The 23,447-nt window shown below is 42.5% G+C and overlaps 1 protein-coding gene across 5 annotated transcripts in view; it reads left to right on the forward strand.

Annotated features, from left to right (window-relative positions):
* rtkna (rhotekin a) overlaps positions 1-23,447 on the forward strand; it is a 33,642-nt gene that overhangs the window by 4,881 nt on the left and 5,314 nt on the right. For 2 of the 5 annotated variants that reach the window (XM_085910723.1, XM_085910724.1), the window contains exons 1-3: positions 16,182-16,539; positions 22,694-22,955; positions 23,382-23,435. In XM_085910723.1, coding sequence (XP_085766849.1) covers positions 16,516-16,539; positions 22,694-22,955; positions 23,382-23,435 — 340 coding nt within the window. In that variant the 5' untranslated portion in view covers positions 16,182-16,515. Of the gene's footprint in view, positions 1-6,152; positions 6,247-16,181; positions 16,540-22,693; positions 22,956-23,381; positions 23,436-23,447 lie in introns of those variants that run through there. The other 3 variants (XM_085910721.1, XM_085910720.1, XM_085910722.1) reach the window with 2 other exon arrangements.

Consider the following 23,447-nt stretch of genomic DNA (forward strand, 5'->3'; position numbering starts at 1 on the left):
TATCTGCGCCCGCTATATAGTAAGACAGAGTTGAACACAATCTCTTGCAAGAGCCTGGAGCAATAAAGCATTTGATTCATAGGGGTAAGTTGAGTTGGGTAACCTTCGACTACATTATTGTCTTTGTAAAAGGAGACTTTTTTTGGTCCGGTTCTTGTGTTGAATCTCAGGCATCCCCCCGATGTTATGGCTGCTCATCATTCACATCCTTCCACATTCATTTCCTGTCAACCTGTACCATCCCTGGGAGGCTTGCATTATGTGGGACAATCTTCTGCTTTGAGCCTCAGGTCCCCTGATGCTACAAGTTAAATACCCCCCCCCCCCCCCATCTCGCCCTCCAAAGCGCTAACCCACTTTCCCGTCTTCTGTCTTTTTTGTTTTATCCCTCCATCTTTTTTCTTGCTTCAACCTCCCCCCAAGTGACCTTCACTGTAGCCTGTCGGGGGCTTGTCGCTAACAAGTTATAAAACGAGAGCTTGGTTGCCTCATGCCAAAGGTATCTTCTTTGTGGGCTACACTGAAAGCAGCTCTGTTAAACATTGACAAAAAGACGACACACACACAAAAGTCTGCGAATGTCTGGATATCATTGACAGTGTCTGACACTTATGGCTTGCCCCCTCTGAGTAATTGTTTAAGTCCGCATTCTTTCTGATACCTTACTTGGATTTCTCAAAGCGTTGGTTAACGCTGACAGAAAATGATCGTCATCTCTGCAGTCTTGCATCAGCTTGTCATCAGACTGAAGCTGACGGAGCATTGCCACACACCTTTTCAACCATTGCCCATTTTTCTCTCCTCGAACAAAGAGCCTGCTGCGCTGTTCTGCTGTTCATCAATAAGCACTTGACTAAGTAGATGGAGTCAGAGCCTTTCTGTTGTGCACAGGAATGCCGCCGCTAATTGTGGACAACACCGAGGAATGTTCTGCTGTTTTCTATGGGGTGACCCTCCAAATGAATACGCATTTTAACAGCTTGGCTTCTCGAAATATGACGTGCAAGTCCACATTGTGTAACCAAAAAAAAGGCCAAATTTCTATATTTATTTATAGTTGCAGAAAGGATAAATTAAGGTTTCCCTGTCACGATGTTGTCGAGCGATGGCCGGACTCCATGAGAACAGATGGGTCATAGAAGACCCAGCTGTGGCACCAGAGCTTTAATGTGCTCTTTACTGGACCCCGGTGGCTAACTGGCTTGTCCATTGGCCTCGTTATGGTCGCACTGTTCCTGCTGTCTCGGCAATTGTTATGTCCACTAAGGAAATCATGTGTTCATTATAGTTTGTTTATCTGTGTCATCAACATGATCACCCACAGGCGAAAAGCATGTTTCCGCGTGACAACATTGGACAAAACGTTGTCAGCGTAATGTGGAAGTGATCTGTTTTAATGACTTTTACATGTGATGGTTTCTCTGATGGATCGCTCCAACCATAGCGGATTCAGCCCCCTATGTGGCAAATATATCATGCATCAGCATTTTCAGCAATGACTTGACCATGTCACCTACTGGAAAGACTTTTTATATTGGAATAGCAAACGAGTTCCACCAAACCTGCATACAACGGTCCAAAATGTCTTAAAATGAAGATTAAAATATATTATATTATAACATGTATTTTATTTATGTATTTATGTATTTATGTATTTATTTATTTATTTATTTATTTATTTTTTAATTAATTTCTTTTTTAATGAATTTATTTATATAGCATTTTATTTATTTATTTATTTGTTTTTTAATTAATTAATTAATTTATTATATTAATTACCTTATCTGATGCAAAATTCTGAACAAGTTGTTTCTTTAGGCATGTCCAACAGAGGGCGCCATTGTACTATTTTAGTGCCACTGCAGTGGCATTGTTTGCACTCCTTTAACTTTGGCACTTTTACGGAGCTCCAGTTTGTTTTCATCATGCAACCATTAATATGAACATTTTTATGTTTTTTTCCATTGGCAACATGGAAAGTACCCGACAGTTCTTTACGTTAAAGCTGGCTGTGGTCTTCCTGTGTGGAGTTTTTATGTTGATGAGTCTAAAATCCAAGCAGTCCAAAAAAGCGCATCGATGGAATGCTTTCCCTCAAATCAACATAAAGCTGCTCGGATGGGCCTCTGCAATTTAATGGAGATAAATGAACCGCTCCATCTGTCGAGATCCAAGTTCCGCCCCCAACCTGCTTATGCTGACACGGAATTCCTTTTTCGATGAATTCAGACTTCTTGAATGATTTGTACGTCTGGGTTGACCTATAATTTCCAACATGACTCTCCCCCCCCCCGCCTTTTCCATGTGATGGTAAATTAGAAGCCAGATCAGAGAGTGGAACTCATACACCTAATAAGAAGGTGGGCTGCGGATGAGATTTATGTTGTCACGGTGACAGGTCTTTTCTTCACGCGGTATAACCAAGGACTGACCTCCAGGGGGATTTCTCCATGATACGTCTGCTTTTACGGCTCATCACTCGCCGCTGTCACCGGGCCCAGCGGTGACCCAGCAGGGCGTGTTGGAGAATTCAAAACCTGTTACAATCTTTTTTTTTTTTTTGGGAGGACAAAGGGTTTTACCTTTCAGACACGCTTCACGCTTTAAAATGACAGACTTTGCTCGAGGAAACAAATAGCACATGTATGGTGGGAGTAAAGTTGAAGTGTGTGAAATGCCAAAAGAGGCCCTGATTCTTCCAGATGGTTCCCACTTCCCACAGCGTTTAGGTGTGTTTCTCCTTTGTGTGTATTCAAGGGTAATTGTTTATGTACGTATCAGTGAGTGGGCGACGTTTGGTCTTCAAATCGGGGTCAAGATAACAGTCAGTGTTTCGTATTTATTGTTATTAAGGGGCCCTGTTAAGTTTGGGCTCTTTTTGTTCTGTTACTACAAATATCTTGTAATCTCCACGCAAGGGACGGACGGGGAGAACATGCAAACTCCACACGGAAAGGTTGTAGCTCAGATTCGAATCTCCAACCTCAGACCAGTGAGGCTCGTGTACGAGTAAAAGTTTGTGCTGTAAAAAAAAAAAAAAAAAATAGAACTGTCAAAATGAATTGGGTAATCGATAATTAATCGACATTTTAACCATCGAGTCCTTTAGAGCCATTTTTACCAGAATATTGTTCAAATCCTCAAATGACAGATTAATTTTTGTAGTCATGCATAAAAACAAACAGATTGGATTTGATGTTGAATCAAAACAAGACATTTTGAACATTTTTATTTCAGAAAATAATAACCGCACAAGTAACTGAATCAGTTTCAAAAACTTTGGTCGGAACAACATTAATCTCTCTTATGTGTTGTTTTTTTTAGCTCTAAAAAAAAAAACCCAAATAAACATCATGCTAAATGAAATTATTCAATTAATCAAATCATGGATTGGCTAATTTGGGGATTTTAAAAATATTCGATAGTGACAACTCTGAACTCATCCGTTTGCTGAGTAGATTCTACATGAGTAACTTCGAGTAGCTGCGGGTCATTCGACGACTTATCTGATCCGACATTGTTGCATGCGTATCATGTGAGCGCACACTGCTAAAAATAAAAGCGCTAACATTAACTTGCGTGTCAACCTCGCCTTACACTTTCCACTTAGCAATCCTATGCTTCCAAATTTTTTGCGAGGATGACCTTCTCCCCCCTCAAACACCAGAGATTGTAAGAAAGACCCACAAACGCACTTCTAAATCTTCTTCAATGTTTTCCCAGAAGAGTGGAAGCTGTTAAATGGGGGTTCAATTCCATACACCCGAAAAAAAAACATTCTCCAGCACATTCCTTGGCAAGTCCCAGAATGTTGCGAGCATCCAAATCCCCGTTCTTCGTAACGGTCAAGTCAACTATTTCTCTTTGGACCTCAAGAACAATAAATCTGTCTGTGACACATTAGCTGGGTTTGATTTAAAGTAAGTAGGGCGGAGGCTTTCCCTTGGGGGAAATGACCCCGGCTTTGCTACCGGCACGGCTGGCTCTCCTCCTCACCGCTCAAAAGGCTTTTAAAGCTCCTTTTGTTTTGATTGTCTGACTCGTGGTCGTGTGTTTGGTAGGTCATCTAAAGGTCCGTCATGACGACTGAGAAAGGCTCTTCCACCGTCATGTGACCACCGAGTAGATAGGTGTGTGCTTTAATTCATGGATTCTCAGACAAATATGCAAGTCTGCTTCCCTGGCGCTAGCTCGCACATGTTCGGTATCGCCCACGTCCAAAGCGCACGCCTCGGCGCTCCATCTGCATCGCTGTTGTGGCACGCAGGTTCTCTTTGCGGCTATGCATTTGTGACAGGAGCTGTAAATTTAACCCCCCCAGAGTAACAGTTGAAAGGCACATGGTGTGGATTTGAAGATTTTTTTTTTTTATGAGGAGATTCTGCGGGCCAGAAAGGAAACAGGCCTTGGCTTTGAGGTGACATATTTCTTCCTGCAAAAACAACTCCTCAACATGCGTGCGACGTCTCAGTGTGTTTGCAATGTGGAACACCGGATCAGATATGTTGGATATGGCCAAAAGCTCTTGAGGTGACATTAAATCAATATTTAAAAGGCTGTGATAAATGATTGAAGTACTCTTTAACACTGGGGTGAAGCCACGTAAAATATGCATGGAAATGCTCCTGACCTACTGATGTAACTTTGGAACTTGTATCTACATTCATCTGTGGAGTTGTTTCAAAAAAAAAAGAATGCTTCTAATATTCCTCAACTGACATTTTGAGGGCAGAAGAGAATTTGCAGCGCAATTATTCCCGATGCGTTTGTCTCCGAGCTAAATGACCGTATTCATCAGAAGATACAAAAAATTGCGCTGAAGGACGCGAGTCGTATCGCTAAAGCAAATTCTTCCTCGTCATCTGCCACGAAGAACAAAGGCTTCGAGGTGTATGCGTCAAATTATACTTATATGTGCTGCATGTAAGAGAGCATGACAATACTTTCAGTCTCCCGTTCTTTTTTTACTTTGTCACATCGGATGAAACGTGCCCTTAATTCTTAATATTGAAAATGTCACTGACTGCAGTGCAGTGTCACTTTCCCACCAACAGAGGGTGCTAATAGACAGTTTCCTTTAGCGCTAAGTAAACACATCACTAAGTACGATTCTGTTGTATTTAAAGTTGGACTACTTTTTGAATTTATTTTGCAAATATTTTATATGCAATACATAATAAAATCATATTTTTTCATGCATCCATATCAATAATGTTGATTAATTGATTGGTTGAGAGCTTTAGTATTGCGTGGCAAGTGTACTCAACATGCATATATAATTTATTTACTTGATATCAAAAATGTATGAAGAACTAAGTATGTATAAATAAATTCCTTTTCAATTCAATTTCTATTCCAATGCTCCATTTCCATTGACGTTCTATATGTTTGAGTTTACTGCCAGCTGTCACCACTTAATTCTTTCCCTGTTTCTAACAACAAAGCCTTCCCCACCCGCTTTGCTCGAGTGAAACATAGATTTTGCTGTTTATTTATTTCAAAGGGCGTGGAGACTGCAACAGCAATCATTTGCATTTACTTTTCCGCGTTTGTGTGTTTTCTTTTTATTTATTTTTTATTCCTGACTATCTCCAGACAGGCGCGTCGTAGGGGTTAATTTAGAGGAGAGGGAGGGATGGGGGGGGGGGCGTGGGGGTTACAAGGAGAGGAAGGCGCACACTGGGCCAGTTGTGCCGGTCACTCCCGCAGAGGCGATGGCCTTTTTGTCAAGAGTTCTCTTGTCTTCGCCCAGGACACCCTCTCGCATTCACAATCGTGACAGTGGCGCACAAAGGAGGAGAGAGATGCATTTTCAAAGGCGCCATTCTTTCCTGACTGGGTGTTGACCGCGGGCGCCTTGGGTGGATCATTGTGCAAAACTTGGAGGAGGTGAAGAACACGCGGATGAATTGCCCGGATTTTCTAACCATCTCGTCACCCCGTTGACGTTTTGGATGAGCCGCTCCAAGTTTTTACGCATCGCTTTTACGCACCAGCTTGTTGTCAACGCGCGCGTGCGTGCTCCGTCTTTGTGGAGTTGTCTTGGATCTGGTACCTGTCAGAGTGATATTCCAATGATGTGACGATTTCGGTGGGGTTTTTTTTTTTAAAAAAAGGGGTCAAACTTCTGGATCTGTTTCTACCTAAAGGATGCCGGTTGATAAACTGACAAACATGGAGGGAAAACTGTGGATATTGGAGGACCTGAATATGATGTACATCCGGCAGATTGCTCTCAGTTTGCAGGTAAAAAGTTGTTGCAAGGCATTTTTATATCTTCTGCCTCTCCCAAGTGAATATTATTTGGAGCAATCTGTTTATTATTGCAATGTACTGTCGTCTAGTGTGGAACTGCACCGCATCACACTGACAGCTGTTTCTGATATTCACAAACATGATTTGCTTCAAAAGCAGTGAACTAACAAGACATGAATACATATCAAACATCAATTCAAATCCGATTGCTCTCACGCATGTAAAAGCTGTTTGTAATTACTGTTATTTTTATGATCATTATTATTTTTGCATAATGCTGAATAATTCTCCGCGGTGGTGTCAAACTCTTGTAATACTTTTTTGTCCACATTTTCCCCCGAATGTCTGAGCCCAACAGCAAATATAAACAAGCTAGAACTCACTTTTCCTTTTATGTGTCTCTTGTAGGCTTCTTATATCTACCACTCATTGACATTAGTTAAGAATCACAGTTGTGTGTGTGTGTGTGTGTGTGTTTTTTTCTTGACCTCCCAGCTTGCTTATGAGCCGGCCGGCTCAATGACAGCCGAAATCTATTTTCAGAGTACAGTGCATCCCCTTTGGTGGCCCATTGAGCCTGCAGCTGCGCCTTGGTGTTGTCGAGTCGGCGCAAGGGTTGTGTAGTCATGCTGACGCTGGCGCACACGCACGTTCTAGTGCGAGCAACATTGTGCATGCCATCCATCCATCCATTCTCTCGGGGTTCACACGCAGTGCACAGCTGCACATTTCGGGCCTCACGGGGTCCTCTGGGAGCGCCTGTCCACACGTGTTTAACTATGTGTGTGTGTGTGTGTGTGTGTGTGTGTGTGTGTGTGTGTGTGTGTGTGTGTGTGTGTGTGTGTGTGTGTGTGTGTGTGTGTGTGTGTGTGTGTGTGTGTGTGTGTGTGTGTGTGTTGGGATAGAGGAAGGAGTCATGCCAGGCTGCCAGTAACATGAGTACACAAACAAACAATCTCTGTTTCTACTTTTAAAAGATGCTAAATGGTTTCTTTCTTATCAGTTGGCATTGGCTTGATTTTTTTATTTTTGGGTTCATGATTGTTGAAAGCAAGTCTGTGGTGCAGATGTGCAACAGTGGTTTTTTTTTCTTCATCTTTTAGGAGACTTGAGTCTGACCTGAAAAGCACACCAGACCAAGATGCATTTTTTATTTATATAGTGGTGCCTTAAGATACAAAACCAATTTTGTTGAGATATGAGGTGTCTATTATTATTATTATTTTTTTTGCTTTGACTTGGGAGAACAAACTTGAGATACAAGAACGGCATGGTGGTGGGTGGCCCAACTCACTTTACAACAAGTGACAGTTTGGATAAAGAAAAAAGAAGTTTGAAGGTGTTTATCTGAAGGTTACTCTCCATGTAAACATAAAACAAAAGAATGACACATTATGTTGTCAAAACAAATAGACACTCTGACACCTGATTGCTAACACACAATAAGAAACTCCTTAGGCACGTGGGCTAACTATTAGCATCTATTACACAAACGGTGCTGCAGCACTCGTAGACATACCATATAACAAAACCACGTAAGCATATCATTTTTATCCTCTGAGAAAAAATATCACTGCCACATTGAGAAGCTACGAGTGCTGAGTCTGCAGTATACAACCTCTCTTAAAACTGCCCCCATGTGCGCACCAGAAGGAGCAATACAATTCAAGGAAGAAGTATGACAACAGCTCACTTTATTATTATTTTTTTTAATTAGGTAAGTATGATACTATAAAGTAGCTTTTTTTTTTTGTCATTGCCAAGGAATGAATTCCATTGGTATCTCTAGGCACCACTGTCTTCTGAGCTTGTTATGCCTTGTCTTCGGGGCAATTTACTGATCATGAGATCTGTTTGGCCTAAGTTGATCAGTCACTAATAAACCTAGTTCTGGACACAAAGCCCGCATTTCAAAGTGGTCTGAATGTAAAGATGTGCAATGATGCCAGATGTTTGGAAATGATTAGGATAGAAATGCATCACATGGAAAACAATCATCTCCCGTCACTATTTGGGAGAAATTGTCGACTTTGCCATCTTCCTCACTCGCTCGCTTGTTTGCTCCCCCCCGCCCCCAACCCAGACTGGGTGGGTTTACGAGACAGGGATTCTTTGTGTGAGCCCGAGCGGTACAGTTTGCTGTCTAACTGTAATTTGTTGGAGCTTTATTTGCTCCCATAAAAATCTCCTGCTTGGATCATCACAAGTTTCCTTTATTACAGCGGGAAGCCGTTTGGGATTCTCCCTCAGGTCGTATATACCTGAAATCTACGCCCACCCCATCCTCACGCCGCATGAGTCATGACTCACAAAGGAGTATGGTGTGTTTTTTTTAACCCTTTAAAATCGATTTATTTATTTCTTTTTTTTTATATCGAAATCGACACATTCATCGATTCGTGACACGTTTTGACAGTCAGTGGAAATATGCTTTTAGGACCATCTGCTCACAATCGAGAATGGTCAGCACTTGGTTAATTGATCGTCATCTTATGATTATTTATTTTTTTCCAGCCTTGTTTTTTTTTTTTGTCTGTGCTTGTCATCCCATTTTACGAAAACAAGTATGTTGTCGTCAGTGCATTCTTCAGGCATATAATCGCTCGGTCAGGAGTCACGCGAGCAGCCATTGTTATTTCCCACTCTTCACGTTTTAACAGGTCCGTCGTAGGAATAACTGCATTCTTGGCATTTTAGCCTTTTTTCCTCTTTGCCCACAAGTCTCGCACTTCATTGCTTCTTCCTGAGTGGAAAGTGCAAGGGGGCCCCGACGTCCACTAAATGCAGGACCCCCCCCCCCAAAAAAAAAGCAAGAGACGGCTGATGGGAAGCAGGAAATGGTCTTGTGTAATTACTCTTTCCCACTGGGAGTGACATCATGATAGCATTGAACTCTTGGCCATGAATGGATTTAAACACAGCATTTCCTGTCACCACGGCCGGATGCACAAGAATACATTTTGTTTTTTTATCTAACTTCCGCCTGGTTTCTTCCCCCTGCCATGCTGCTCTCACCTTGACAAATTCTCCCCTTGCCCTCTCATTAAAAAACCACATGACCTTAGATGGGCACTTTTGCCCCGTTGTCTAATTTTGGCACTTGGACTGACCTTGGCTGGGTATCGGCGCAGTGGCAGCGTTACATAAGGAAATTGGATTTGAAAAAGGTCACGAAAGTGTGCTCCTGTAATAAAAGCAGGATTCACACTTATCATTTCATTTTGCAAGTCATCCATTGTTTGGGGAAGTCAAATCCTGCTTTGTGTGAGTTGACCTCATGGGTTGGGGTGACCCCACGCGGCTGCAGCATATCAACTAGGACACAAAAGCAAGTTGTGCAAAGACTTATCTTGATAACATCGGAGGCATATATGCTGCCAGAAACAATCGTCCAATAATATTAAAAGAGGAGAAAGTGGAGGGTCAGGGTCATTCGATTTTGCTTGTCATATAAATAATAATAAACCTTAAATCCATTCGTGGAAAAAGACTGACCCAAAGATGGACGATGAACTTCTGACCTGCTCTATGATGAGCAGGGTTAGGTGGGAGTTTCTAACTGGTCTCACATGTTTGACCTCTCACATGCTCCCAGTATGCTAAATCCAGCAGCGGTCATAACTGGGATAGCTGGCGATTCTCGAGCGAGCTTAAATATCTGTCGGCTTTAGCTCTGCTCAACGTATGTAACCAGTAGCATCGAGATTCTCTCCGTTTGTCCTTTTCTCTCGGTTGCATTGGGAGTTTGATCTAAGCTTCTGTGCCCCAACCCCGTGTTGAGTGAATGTAAGGTCCTATGAGGCCAAAGGTCATGTTGACAGCGTTTAATCCCCATCTGCGGGCAGTATGCGCTCGGGCAAGACTGATGAATCTCTTGTTGATGAATTTCCAGTGGCAGCAAAGGTTAATCTTGTTTGTAGTGGAACCGGAAAACAAAGCACGTCGGCTTCGCCGGCTCACCTGGTGTAGGATTTATCACGAGTTGAGTCTTTGGGCTTGTGTCCGTTCAGTAAAACGTTTTTCAGGAGTGCCTCGGGAATTTCAAATGAAACCTAACCCAGTAAGTTGACTGAAATTGGAATGCGATAAACAAATGAATCAAAATGAAGGTGGCTGTGAAGATGTCGAGGTCGTTTCCAATCTCTGCAGGAGGTTGTTCAAATAAAGTTGGAGTAAGTACACTACGTGTGTGTTTGTACAGCATGTTAGCTTAGCTAAAGTCTGTTTAGCCACCGTGGATGTTTGCGCTAAAGCTAACAGCGCTTGCTCTCTGGTGATCCACGTTGCAGTCATGTCTGAGCCAATACACATTCCTCTACAATGAAGCTCTTCATCAAACACCTCCTCCTAAACTGAGCCCGTGTTTGTGCGAATGTGTGTCTGTGTGCGAGTCAATATTTGAGCAACAAATCGCTACTTTCTGCTACTCACTCAGGAGTCAGTCAGTGAGCGTTAATGAACAAATCCACAACCCCAGTTCTGAGGGTGTGCACACTTTTGCAACCACATGATCTCAGTTGTTTATTTTATGTCTCTCCTCCAAAAAATTTTTGTCCATTTGAGCTGTACTATGGATTATATTATAATAGCCAGGCATCAAACTAGGGGTGTGTAGACTTTTTAAATCCATTGCATGCTTCGCTCTGACACTCATGGCCGTATTTCTTTTCCAAACGTGTGCTCGTATCTCGCCATATAGTAGTTGGTATGTTCCACGCTTCGTGCCAGAAACGGGCTGAGGAGAAAGGCGGCTTTGTATCGTATCGTGCCCACACCCTTCGCTTTCTTGGAACAACAACTCAAATAAAAGTGGTAAGCTTCTCTTCCTACCAACCTCTGGTCCACTGACTCCAAACATTGTGGCTCACCGCAGAACCCCGTGCCCCCCCCCCCCCCCCCCCCCAACTGTAACACTTGAGTTCACGCCCCAGCTCGCCATTAGGAGGTGCGGCAGCGGTGTGAATAGGCGCTGTGTTGTGTGAACGCCTTGAAAAAACCCCGGCGGGAACTGACAGGTGCTGTTATTGGAAGACAAAAGTGACATTTGCACCTTCCAAGCTATGCGCTGCTCTCTTTTGTCAAGGTTGAAAGCATTTGATCATCTCCCTCACAGGCTGTCTGCCTAAATTCACTTTTGGCTGGATTGTATTTTTTATTTTATTTTTTAAACTCAGCCTGCAGCGTCACCTTCTGTTAAGCCTCCCTCTCTGCTCTACTCCATGCCAAGATTGATTTCAACAGTTTGATTTAGTAACCGCAAATGGCACCATCAGCATGGAAATAATCCAAATCATCTTAAATAAAATTTCAAGCCACGTGTTGTTTTACAACAGACGTTAAACACGTCTTCCGTCATGGAAGCACGCCATTGAAAAAAAATCTGCTTGTAACTTATGGGCCGGACATCTTCCCAGCGCTTGAGACCGCCTGCTACATTTGCTCTTATTGTATTGATTTGGTTGGACGCAACCCGCGTGGGAGTTGAATTCATTCTATTTTGGCTTAAATCTCTTCCAGCAACACGGGGAACGCTTAAAACCTTGGCCGCATGGCAAAACAATGTGATGTTACTTTACGATAATAGTTATTCAATCAAAACATTCCCATTGTGCACATTCCACTGCAGTAGCCGGCATCAGCGGCACTAAATTAGACTGTTGCAATTCTATTTATTAGGCCAATACGTGCCAAGACTGAGTAAGTGCATGCATGTGGGCGTCATAAATGCGGCCGTGTGTTTGGCAGGTGCACAATTTGGACTGCTGCTGTATGACCATATGTGGTACCGTTCTGTTCTGGTCCAGGATAAGAAAAGAGCTGGTCCCACTTGAGTCTTTTTGTGTAATAATTAAGTCGGATTTTGTAACAAAAGTAATCCAACGCAATTAGTGGAAAGCTGGCCACACACAAAGAAAACACTGAATTAAATCCACTTAGTTAACTACTTTGCATTTATAGAAAATCACATTACAGTATTTTCCACCTAGGTGGGCATGGAATTCAAAACTTAAGAAATAATAAGTTTATTATTATTAGAAATAAGTGTTATCATATGCATTTAATTATTGTATTGTATTATAAAACTTTTGTTAACCATAGGAGTGAGCAATATATAAAATATTTTTTCATTCTCAATATTTAAAATAACTTAACCATTGGACTGACACGCTAAAACAATAACTGGCTTTTTAGAAAATCATAAATAATATTAATAATATAATTAAATAATAATAATATAATTAAATTAAATATGAATTAAGTAAATAATTTTATATATATATAAAATAAAAAATATTCAAAATTATATGAAAATGAAACTCCAAATTTAGTTTTGTGGTGCAGTTCAAACACTACAGCAAAATCCTCATGAGAACGCATTAAGTGATGTCGTGATACTGTTAGTTTATGTCTGTGCAGGATGATAACCATTTTAATTTTTGTACCTTAAAAGCATTTCAACAATCCAAAAGTTGGCTATCCATAACAGACTTATCATTGCAGCTGGCGTGAAGAAAACAACATGTCAAAAAATGCCTCAGTGCCACAGGCAAGCATTTTATGGGGGAATTCCAGATTTAGGAGGCGGGTCCCGAGTGCTTCTGGTTTAATGACGAGGGAGACGTGTTGAAAGGGGCCTCTTGTTGTTGCTTAACTGTTCCTTCCCCATTCTGCAAGACCAGGTCCAGCTGGGTGATGTCATGTTAACATCTTCACGCGGTGACCCCGTTATGCCTTGTGTCACCTCGACTCATACCAGCGTTCACCTCCAACCTTAAAGCCAACAGGTGACCATATGCCGGGACACTGTATGCGTTATAATCCCATCATTACTGGGTGATGGAAAGGTTAATCCATCTGGGTATCCGGTCGGCTCCGTGTGTCCATTGGTTACAAGGAGGAGCTTGGCTCAATTTGATTGGTTAAGACAGAGAGCCGGTGACCCCTACTTGCCCTTTTGGAACATTGCTCTTTGATTATCACGAGACATAATGAGTGTTTTTTTATACATGGATGAGGTATGGGCTGTATGGGATGATTTTTTTTATTTTTAAATCCATGATTTCACAATAAGCAGCAGTGATGAATCAATGCGCATGTGTTGTAATACCCTCGTTGGTCCAGATGGGGGCAGCCACACCAGCTTTAAAAATGTACATACTGTATTCAGTACATTTTTTTAAGGTATTTATCATCAGATGATTAACTCATTGAAATACATTTGATACATGTACACATAGAATATATTTTATATGTCAATATCTACTATTAGTTAGATTTGCCACACAGTACAGTACTACTGGATATGAGGATGGGATATATTGTAAAAAATAAATGCTGATGAATAAATAATATATAATAATAATATTATATATATATATATATATAGAATAATATAATAAATAATAAATGCTGAAATGCCCTCAATGCTGATCTAGCTTCAAATGTGGGCTCAAAACCTAATTCTTTTTATTTACTGCCACATTTCTCCCATGAAGGGTGACTTGCCGAAAACCAAAAAAAAAAAAAAAAAAAGCCTTTTCTGTCTCCAAAGGCACCCGAGGGCACCCGAAAATGTGAATTTGGCTAAGCTTATTTACAGTATAGTCACACCCGTGGGTCATGATTAGAATTAAGATTTTATCACTACGCACAGAAATGGGAGAGGGAAGGAAAAAAACAACAACTGTGAGAGGGATTAGTGGTGTGTTAAGAAATCGGCCATTAGGGTGTGCAGCAGTTGCTGAGAGGAAGCACTGCTCTCTTGTTTGCCATTCAATAGGAAAGGCAGTAGACTCGGAGAGGAAGGGGGAGGGAGGGAGGGTTGGAGTGGAGAGTCAAGGAATTGCCTCACATCCTGGGAAAATGCGCTAGTCAAGACAGTGAATGAGTATGGTGTTCATTCATTCATCCATCACGTCTCCTCATCCAGATTCTTGTACGAGAAGATATAGCACCACTGTGTGCTGCATGCTTTATTCCTCAACACCTGCCTTGAACTGTGAGTGTAAATTGTTCTCAGGACGCTCGCTCGCTCGGAGCAGCTACCTGCCGATGAAACCCTAATCCGATTAAAGGCGGTATATTTACAGCTCTAAATCCGACGTTATCAAGCCGCATCTTGTATGGGTTCCGTGCGTCGTCCGACTCGTAGGGATGATGGCACACTGTCCATTTTTTCATGTAGTAGGAGTAGGAATCCATTTGTAATAGGTTTAACAGAAGGTATTCAGATTTTGATTTGTACTACAACTTTACAAATTATTTATCAGTTGTTTATGGATAGGTGGAAAAAAAATGCTGGATACTGATTTGAACTATCATCATCAGCAAAACAATGGAAAAAAACATAAATACAAAGAATAAAAGCAGTGGTCCTAAAATTGAACCTTGTGGAACCCCAAAAAACAGGTCATGGAGATTTTGGAGTTTGGAGGAAGATTCAAACGCAGACTAGCTAACCAATATTGCCATCCTATTAAAAACAATATACCCAATTTTACATAATATAGCAATTTGCTTTTCATTATGATGGAACAATGATTCAATAATGTACCGCTGCACTCTTCCAGAACATTTTGCACAGATATGTTATCAAACGGCCGAGATGTACTCTCCTCCTCCATCCTCATCCCTCCTACATGTCATCTGCTTGCATCTCTTATTTCACCGCTCCGACACAAACAACTCGCAGCAATTCTCCATGTTGCTGAACACTTGTTTACTAAGTGTCTTTTATCGTAAAACCTCTTGTGGCATACGAGTGTGACTACTGTCTCCTCGTGTTTTTAGAAATGACACTTCAGACACTATTCGATTTTTATCCAGTGTGGATTTCCTCCAGGCCAGCTCCAAGTCAGCTGATTCTTCTGTTAAATCCTGTTTATTCCCACACTCAAAGATTTCCCATGCCGTTTTTTCAACCTTAACACAAATGGTGCATCAGGAGTTGACAAGGCCAAGCGTATCGTTGCACAACCATTTGGCAGCGCGCTCACATGGTTCAGCCCGTGAGCGAACGCATGACAGTTTGTATTTTTATCCAGAAGGATGACTAACTACTCTGTCAGTAATTACATGCGTTGCCTATGTAGCAATTAAACCGGCGCTGATATTATTTGTGCAACTTGTCTTCTTGTTGGAAGATGGTGCTTACATTTAATTGATTGTGATTTGATGAAGTCTGTCAGGAAAGTTCTAGGACTGGTGTGCAAATCAAATTGTGGACCAGTTGACCAACAGTTCCAAAGAAATGCTGCAGCATTTGTGTGCTTCAGTGCACCAGAAAAGGCGAGAGTCAACTCATGGTATGACAACACATCTGACTTTGGTCTGAGCATCTGACAGTTCCTAGTAAAAAACAAACAAACATCAAATCACATTGGCTTATTTGCTGTGGACAATCTGTGGCAGGAATGAGTTAAAAAAAAAAAAAAGGGGTGGGGGGATCAAAACTGTACAAAATCATGAGTGACTCACTATAATAATTTTAAGTATAAAGCTAACAAAATAAACTTCATTGAGTAAACGCAATCCTGAGAATGGAGGAAATGGTAATTGAGCATACGTCATACTTACCCCCAAAAAGTTGAGTCACTGCTTAAAATAAAATGGGGAATATATAACAGACGTCTTTTTTTTTTCTCCAATGTGCCATTTTGCTCCCTTATATGCATTTCGATGAGATATTTGACCACCCATGTTGGAAGAGGAGCCAATGAATTGATGAATGCAAAATAGACACGCCAGTGTGCAGAGAGACTTTTTCAAGTGCTGCCAACACCTGCTGTGCCCTTTAAGGAACTCGAGCTGTCCCTGAATGCATCTGTGAAGCGGGGAGGGGGGTCACTCCTCAGCGTGCTCACACCCGCCCGCCCGCCCATCCAAGAAAAGCCTCTTGGTTGGTCCATCCGTCGGTCACTCTTTATCCTCCCCCTTGTATTCCTCCGGCTGCCGCTTTTTACGCGTGTGAATGTGTGTGAGGGGAAAGAGTGGGGGGAGTCAGAACGGAACCGAGGAACAGTTGGGACTTAAGCAAACACGATGTCGGCGCAGAGGACGACCCGCACGATGGAGCGCCTTTTTACGCAAATGAGCGACTGCGTGGAATTTGGAGATCCGTAACGATTTAAAGAGCTCACCGACGGATTTGAACATTTTGATTTGAATGAGCACTTAAGATTCTTGCTGTGTTCTCCACAAAACGGACATCCGAGTTATTTCCACATTGCGGGACGTTTGTTGCGTAAAGCGCCCGACACCATGAACGACACGAACAACCAAGCGGTAAGCTTTTGGTTTTCTTATTCCTTGACAAAGTCTTCCACTGAGCTGCTACTGCTGGCTGCGTGGAAAATCTCTGTCACTTGTCATCGACCACGTCACACGTTGCGTGACCCACGTGGACTGCCAGTGCCGCGTTTGTGCCCTCTTCATTAGTTGATTGGGTGATTAGGCGCTCGGCCAACTTTGACACGATTGCCACGCTCAAGCGTGGCAATAGTCTTCACAACCATGTGTGAATTGACACTTGCAAGACAAACTTGTTTCCTTGCGATATTTTTACACTTTCCAAATTGGTACTAGTTGATTCACTTCTGCAAAAAAAAAAAATGATGATACGATGTCATGTGCCAAAGGCTGCAAATATGCATCAATTTGCTTGCTGGAATACTTTGAATACTTTTTTGGTTAGCCTACATGTAAACACGTGACTTATCTGAGGGTACATTTCGTTTTGCTCCCGTGCACCGCTTAACACGCATTTTCCAAACCAAAACAATGATGGTGTCATGTGGAAAAGCTTGTTATGTCAGAATCCATTTGTTAACCTTTTGAATTTACAGGCGTCCAACGAATCCCTCGAAGGGGCCTCTGAAATGTCCGAGTGTACTTGTGGCTTTGCACAACCTCCTCTAATTAGCATTTATGTGTGTCATCAGAAGAATCAATTTATTTGTCCTATCCTTGTTGTATTTGTAAAATTGCAAGCCTGGCCCCGGGTGAGTGACGTGGGTGTCAGCGACCGCCAGCTCCGAGTTGGCTCTTAGCCAGCCGTAAACACGAATGTCTCCTGTTGTTTTTTTTAAAGCCCACGTCTGTCAGCATCATCCATAAATTATCAGAGCTTGACGTGATCTTTCTATTCCCGGAATGCAGCTGCGTGTGTTACAACCACAAGCATGCTGGCTCATTAGTTGTGAAAAGGTCACCCGTGTGCCACGACGTCTCGTCTTTTTTGATGCGACAACACTCGAGGTCCGCGCCACTTGATTGCATGAAGCCATTCCTGCAATTTATTTGAATGCTGCTTTTCATTGTGTCTGCAAATTCTGCAAGAGCCAGAATGGATCGATAACCGCTCACTGCAGAGAAGCCGCACTGGCTGTCAGTAGATCTGCCTCTTCGGATAGCTATGGAGATAAATATCTGGAGTGCTGTCTCTGCTCTTCTTTGTCCCTCCCCCTGCTGCAACCACGTGGATGCAAGTTTTTTTTTTTTTTCTGGATGCAGTGGAGGTCATTTCTTCTCTCTTTAATATACAGTACGTACAGTTCTTGTTGTAAACCTCGAGCAATTCTTGGAGAAGAGGTGAAGGGTTGCCGGGCAACGCAATCCCATTGGCACATTTCTGAAGGAGAAGCGGAACACTGTGTTGGAATTTAATCTAGAGGTTGCGCAACTCCCCCCCCCAAAAAAAAATGTCTTAAACAATTAGAGTCACTTGGAGACATGCAGGCTTTTCCTCTGTGGGAAAAAATAATAACAAATAAATAAATAAACTGCCTTACTCTATTGCTTCATGAAAGCTGTTTTTTCAACAATCAATAGATACAACTTGTTTGTACTCATATCTTTTTTGGAGCATTTGTTTACAGCTGCTCGAGGCTGGAGTTTTTTTTTTTTTTTTTTTAATGATAGGAATGTGAACGGGTTTAACTCTGTGCCCCCGGCCTCCTCTGTCTTCCGCTTTCTTTATTTTATTCAAACAATAATGAATTAAGAGGAAAATAATTTCATCTTGGAGTTAATCATTTAATTGTAAGCATTATTTCCATAACCCAAACTGAATGTATGACTTCAGATTTTCCTCATTAGCCATAAAGCAAATGTCGCGTGCAAAAAGACAGAACTCCATTTTGGCCGAGGAGTGATAACGAGGCGGCCACAGGAGCGACAAACCCGCACGCTTGGTTATCTATCTACAGCTGAAGCAGCGGATCAGAACCGACCTCGGTTTGACTCGCTATCTGCTTTATCTGAGCAAGCAGACGCTCAACTGCCACTTATCTACACCAAGCTATTTGACCACCAGTTCCTGTTGGCTCAGCCGAATTACCTTTTGTGTTACCGATATGCGCAAGAAGCGTGCGGCGTCACGCCCGGCCCATTTAATCTCGTGCTGGGTCACGTGATCAAATTCTAGCACTGCAGCTTTTTAATATACACCATATATAATCATATCGCCTGTCTATTATCACACGAATGTCACCTTTGACCTCTCGTCTGTGATGCTTGATTTTTTTTGAGAAGAAATGTGTCGCTTTAGGAGCAATTAGGCCAACACGGCATTGTTCGGACTGAATCTGGAGCATCAGTAATCAGAGCAGGCTCTTTGGGCTCCTAAGTGGCGGAGAGTGGAAAAAGAGTTCGATAATTGTCTCAGGTTACACGGTGTTCTTCATGTGTGTCAATAATTCATCCTTTTACTTTTCTGCTTTTAATTGATGTCAGCGCTCCAACCTTTTGCAATAATGCTCTTCAGCTTTATCATCAGTACCAAAAAAAAAAAAAATCTTCTACTCGAAGGTTCTTGGCAAGGAAACCCCCCCCCCTTTTTTTTTTTTTTTAAATGCATATACTTACAGTAGCGCCTGAATATTCGCTTATTAAAAGGGTCACTCAAGTGATGTGCATCTCAAACTCCGGCTTCATGAATATTCTAATTGCCTACTTTGACTCTAGGGCTATTGCAAGTCGATAGTGAGTCAAACACACACACACACACACACACACACACACACACACACAAATACTAGCTTGGCAAGGTATGGCGCTCTGTCATTATGGCGTCTTTGGCTCCGTTCACCTTCCTGCCAGACAAAAGCGTCTACATAGCTGCTCTCACATGTGCTTCCTAACACATGTGGCCCGTATATTCTAAATAAGGCAACGGTACTAACAGTTATGAATTATGGAGCGCAATAAAAGCAGCTTCAAAACTGCCGGGGCCTTTGGCTAGAAAAAGCGACTTGGAATAAATGACTGCATTTCCGTATCTTATACTATCCAACAATTCTCAATATTGTTTTGCTTGCAGTGGGATTATGGAGTCCCTTTTATTTTGCTAGGCTTGCAATTCTTGGAACTTTATTTTGTATACAATCTTAAACATCGATATTTTATTTTCAGTATGTTGCACTATGGCTAACTCGATAGATAGATTGTAAATGCTCGTTTGGCCATCCGAGGTAATTAGCGTAGAAAAGCTTGGCACTTGTGTGAATTGAAACTATCAATTGGCAGGGGGAGTTAAACGAGCTGATTTGCAAGCGTCCGCTCATTAGAGCTCTTCAAATGTGCTTCGCTTGGCAAATGTTGGGCTTGGAAGACAACCGGCCCACATTTTTTTTCCCCCTTTGTAGCCCCCCCCTTCCTCATTATAGCATCCCCTTTTTTTCCTGCAGCGCCCCCTCTTGGCAGCAATCGCTCTGAGGCTAGGCGAGACTTTCCAGCATTTCTATCAGAGGTGCAAACCGGCTTGTTGTACTGAGAGCTGTCAATCACGGCCATTCCGGTCCATTTGATACGTTTGAGAAAGAACACACTGGACACGCTCAGCGGGAGGCTGAGTGAAGAAAAATCTTTTCCAGTATCTTCCCACCTGTGGATATTCTCAGCAAGCGTGAAAGAAATCCGACGACGTGCTGCCTTCTCCAAACTTTCTCTTTGACTTTGGTAGAAAAAGACGAGTAATCGGCTTATAATGGCGCACCACAGTGTCTTAATTGATGAATTACCTCGTAGCCATCAGACAGTACGGCCATTAGGATTTCTCAATGAGCGTTTGTAAAAAGCCTCTTTCATTGGCAACTCTGTTTGGGAATTTTGTCAGAAGCTTAGCTACAAAGTACAATTGAATCATGTCTGAAGTTTGTCTGAGTTGCTCTCTCCTGTTTCTGCTGACATTTGATGCTCAGCTTCGCCAAACAGGAAGTCAGAGGAAGAGGGTGGAGAGGAAGGCGAGGCACGTAATTGTGGCTGGCTGATTGAAAGCCAGCATAAAGTATCTCAGACGTGTTTATTTCCACTGTGGGAAAAGAGTCTTACTTCAATGAACCGAGGAATTTCATTTATTTAAGACGGTCAAGGCATACAGGTCAAAGTTCAAGGGTCAGCGATCTAACCGGGAATTCTACTCAGGGTTGTAAAAAAAAAAATCCATTACATGCCATCTGCGAGGGCGTCAGATCCCCAAGCCACACTTGTATGTTTGCGTAGATGTGTGTTGGTGCGTAAGATCACACCAGTAGACACAAACACACAAAGACGACATGACCAGATGGGGGGGGGACGGAGAGGTCGCTGAACATGTGACCATCTGGTATCAACATTTAGCGAAAAAGTGTTGCTTGCTATTCAATGTGACCAGAAGAATTATCATCTGGTATTTTCGCTTGAAGGCTTCGTGTGAGATCCTGGCTATTTTCTCTTCTATTCTGAGGTGCCCGCAAGGAAAAGCCCGCTAATTAAGCTTCTATAAATACCGGACGTTTGCATCACGCGGGTCACGCTTAAACCTGCTCCAACTGGACTCATCCTGATACAGTCTGAGCTAGGCTTTGGCATATTATCTGTTCAGCTACTACATGACCGACGTATCGGAGATTGGAAATTGGAGTGTAGCTCGCGTTAGCTTGTTGAAGTGGATCTAATGTGTGTCACAGAATACATTGAAGGGAAATATGCAAAGAATTGTCCAAATGTCAGTATTGGCAAACTCCCACAATTGAAGCTTGAGTATCGGGACTTTCTTAAATGTGACAACTTGTAGGAAAAATGGGTATGAAAGTTGTTGTGCTCCATCTGCAGTTGTAAATGAAAGTACTTCTTTACATTTAGCCATAGATTGTTTGCAAATTCAAGTTTGTGTTTACATTTTGGTTACATGCAGTTTCATCTGATACTCCATTGCACGTTGCAATCACAGTGTTTAGTGGTTTGGCCTTTCTGCCTGCAGAGACTATATTTTGATTTTATTTTTTTTTTCTGTGATTTACTGCTCCTTTTGGAAGCGTCCGCTGTCATGCAGAGCCAATTTAAAAGTTCACTTTGTCGAAGCAAGAACATTCTCCCCTCTCTCACTGAGCCCGTCACTGAACAACAAGCGGGATGGATTCATACTGGCAGGTAGAGAAGAGAAGAGAAGAGAAGAGAAGAGAAGAGAAGAGAAGAGAAGAGAAGAGAAGAGAAGAGAAGAGAAGAGAAGAAGGGTTTTGAGGACGCTCCAGTGAAACTGATGAGCTACGGACAAGAAAATGAGCATGGGAAGTAGCAAACGCTGAAATGAAAAGAATGAAAAATTCATTTTGAAGGCATAAAGAGGACGAGGATGGATGAGAAAAGTTGGAGTCAAGGGAGCCCAAGCACGTAGAGAGAGAAAAAGCAAGAGATTAATTGTCTGCGTTGAAGTAAACAGGCTCACACGCAGGCAGGCAGCAAAATGACAGCTGAGTTAACAACTGCACTCACATTTGTTTTATTCAAATTTTCCTCCGTTTCTTTTCAACTGCGTCTCAAGGTCACTCCAGATCACATTTTCTTGCCTCTTTGTCTACTTTTAAAAGTTTTTGTATGAGGATTTGAGCCCATTTGGTCATCGTAGGAGGAAGCCTATTATTAAATATTGTGTATTTAGTCCCAGGGTTCATTATAAAGGGATTTTTTATTTGTTATTAATTATTTCATTTTAGGCTAGGCAAGGCGAAAGCAGCTTGTGGGTTTGTATTTTTGCCCACGTTAAGAATTTAACAGCGTTGGTTACACACACCAGCTTGTGGGTAAAGCAACACGCATTTTGTATGTCTGCTAAATATTTGATTTACTTCAATTATAGATTTGCTAGATTTTAGTACTCGGTCGTCGCATGCTATTTCCAAAACTGCTTCGAGTGCAACTTTCTACTTTTGGAGACACGGTGATGATTTGACATTCTTCGACGTGCATGTTGCCATTTTGTCGTTAGCACCTAGGTGACTGCTCGACAGGGGGTAGGCTCCATGCTAAGTGCCAAACGGACTCACTAGTTGATTGATTAGTTTATTTTAACCCACGGTTTATTAGCGAACGGCATGTCGAAAAATATCAACTTTAGATTCTTTTTTAGTAAATATTTTGATATATATATTTTTTTATTATTATTATTTCTTTCTTCCCGTAGGACAGCGACATCCAGAAAAAAATCGACCACGAGATCCGGATGCGCGACGGGGCCTGCAAGCTGCTGGCCGCCTGCTCGCAGCGAGACCAGGCCTTGGAAGCGGCCAAGAGCCTGCAGACGTGCAGCACCCGCATCATGGCCTACATGTCCGAGTTACAGAAGATGAAGGAGGCGCAGGTCATGCAGAAGGCCACGCGGAGGTCGTCCGACGCCGGGCCCATGGACGACCGACTGCCGTGCAAAGGAAAAGTGGCCATATCGGGCAAGTTTGATTAATAGCGCATCACATATGCATCACCCACGGACGGACGAACGGACGGACAATAGATTTTTGATCACGCGTAGTGTAATTCGATTCCGCCAGAACGACTCTTCACGAGTGCATACTTGGCCGTTTATTGACCGCGGTGAGCGTGCTGACGCGCTCACTCCGCCCATCGCATCGCCAGCGAGGAAAGCAAACAAATGATTATCGAGTGGAGAGCGCCGCTTGTCTCATGGTGACATAAATCACGGCAGGGAGCACGGCAATAATAAGGGGGGGGGACTAGATTAGATTCTTTCGAGCTGTTGATTAAGCCAATGAGTGACTTATGTCTTACATGAGCACGCCGTGGTGTGGTGTGCTGTGGTTGATCTCCGAACACGGTGATGACCATCTAATCCTGGCGTGTCGTTGTCGTGACAGATCTGCGTATACCTCTCATGTGGAAAGACACCGAGTACTTCAAGAACAAAGGAGGTGAGGAGCCGC

Source organism: Syngnathus leptorhynchus, chromosome 4 (genome assembly GCF_054491065.1).
Source record: "Syngnathus leptorhynchus isolate UIUO chromosome 4, UIUO_Slep, whole genome shotgun sequence".
NCBI classification, from domain to species: domain Eukaryota; kingdom Metazoa; phylum Chordata; class Actinopteri; order Syngnathiformes; family Syngnathidae; genus Syngnathus; species Syngnathus leptorhynchus.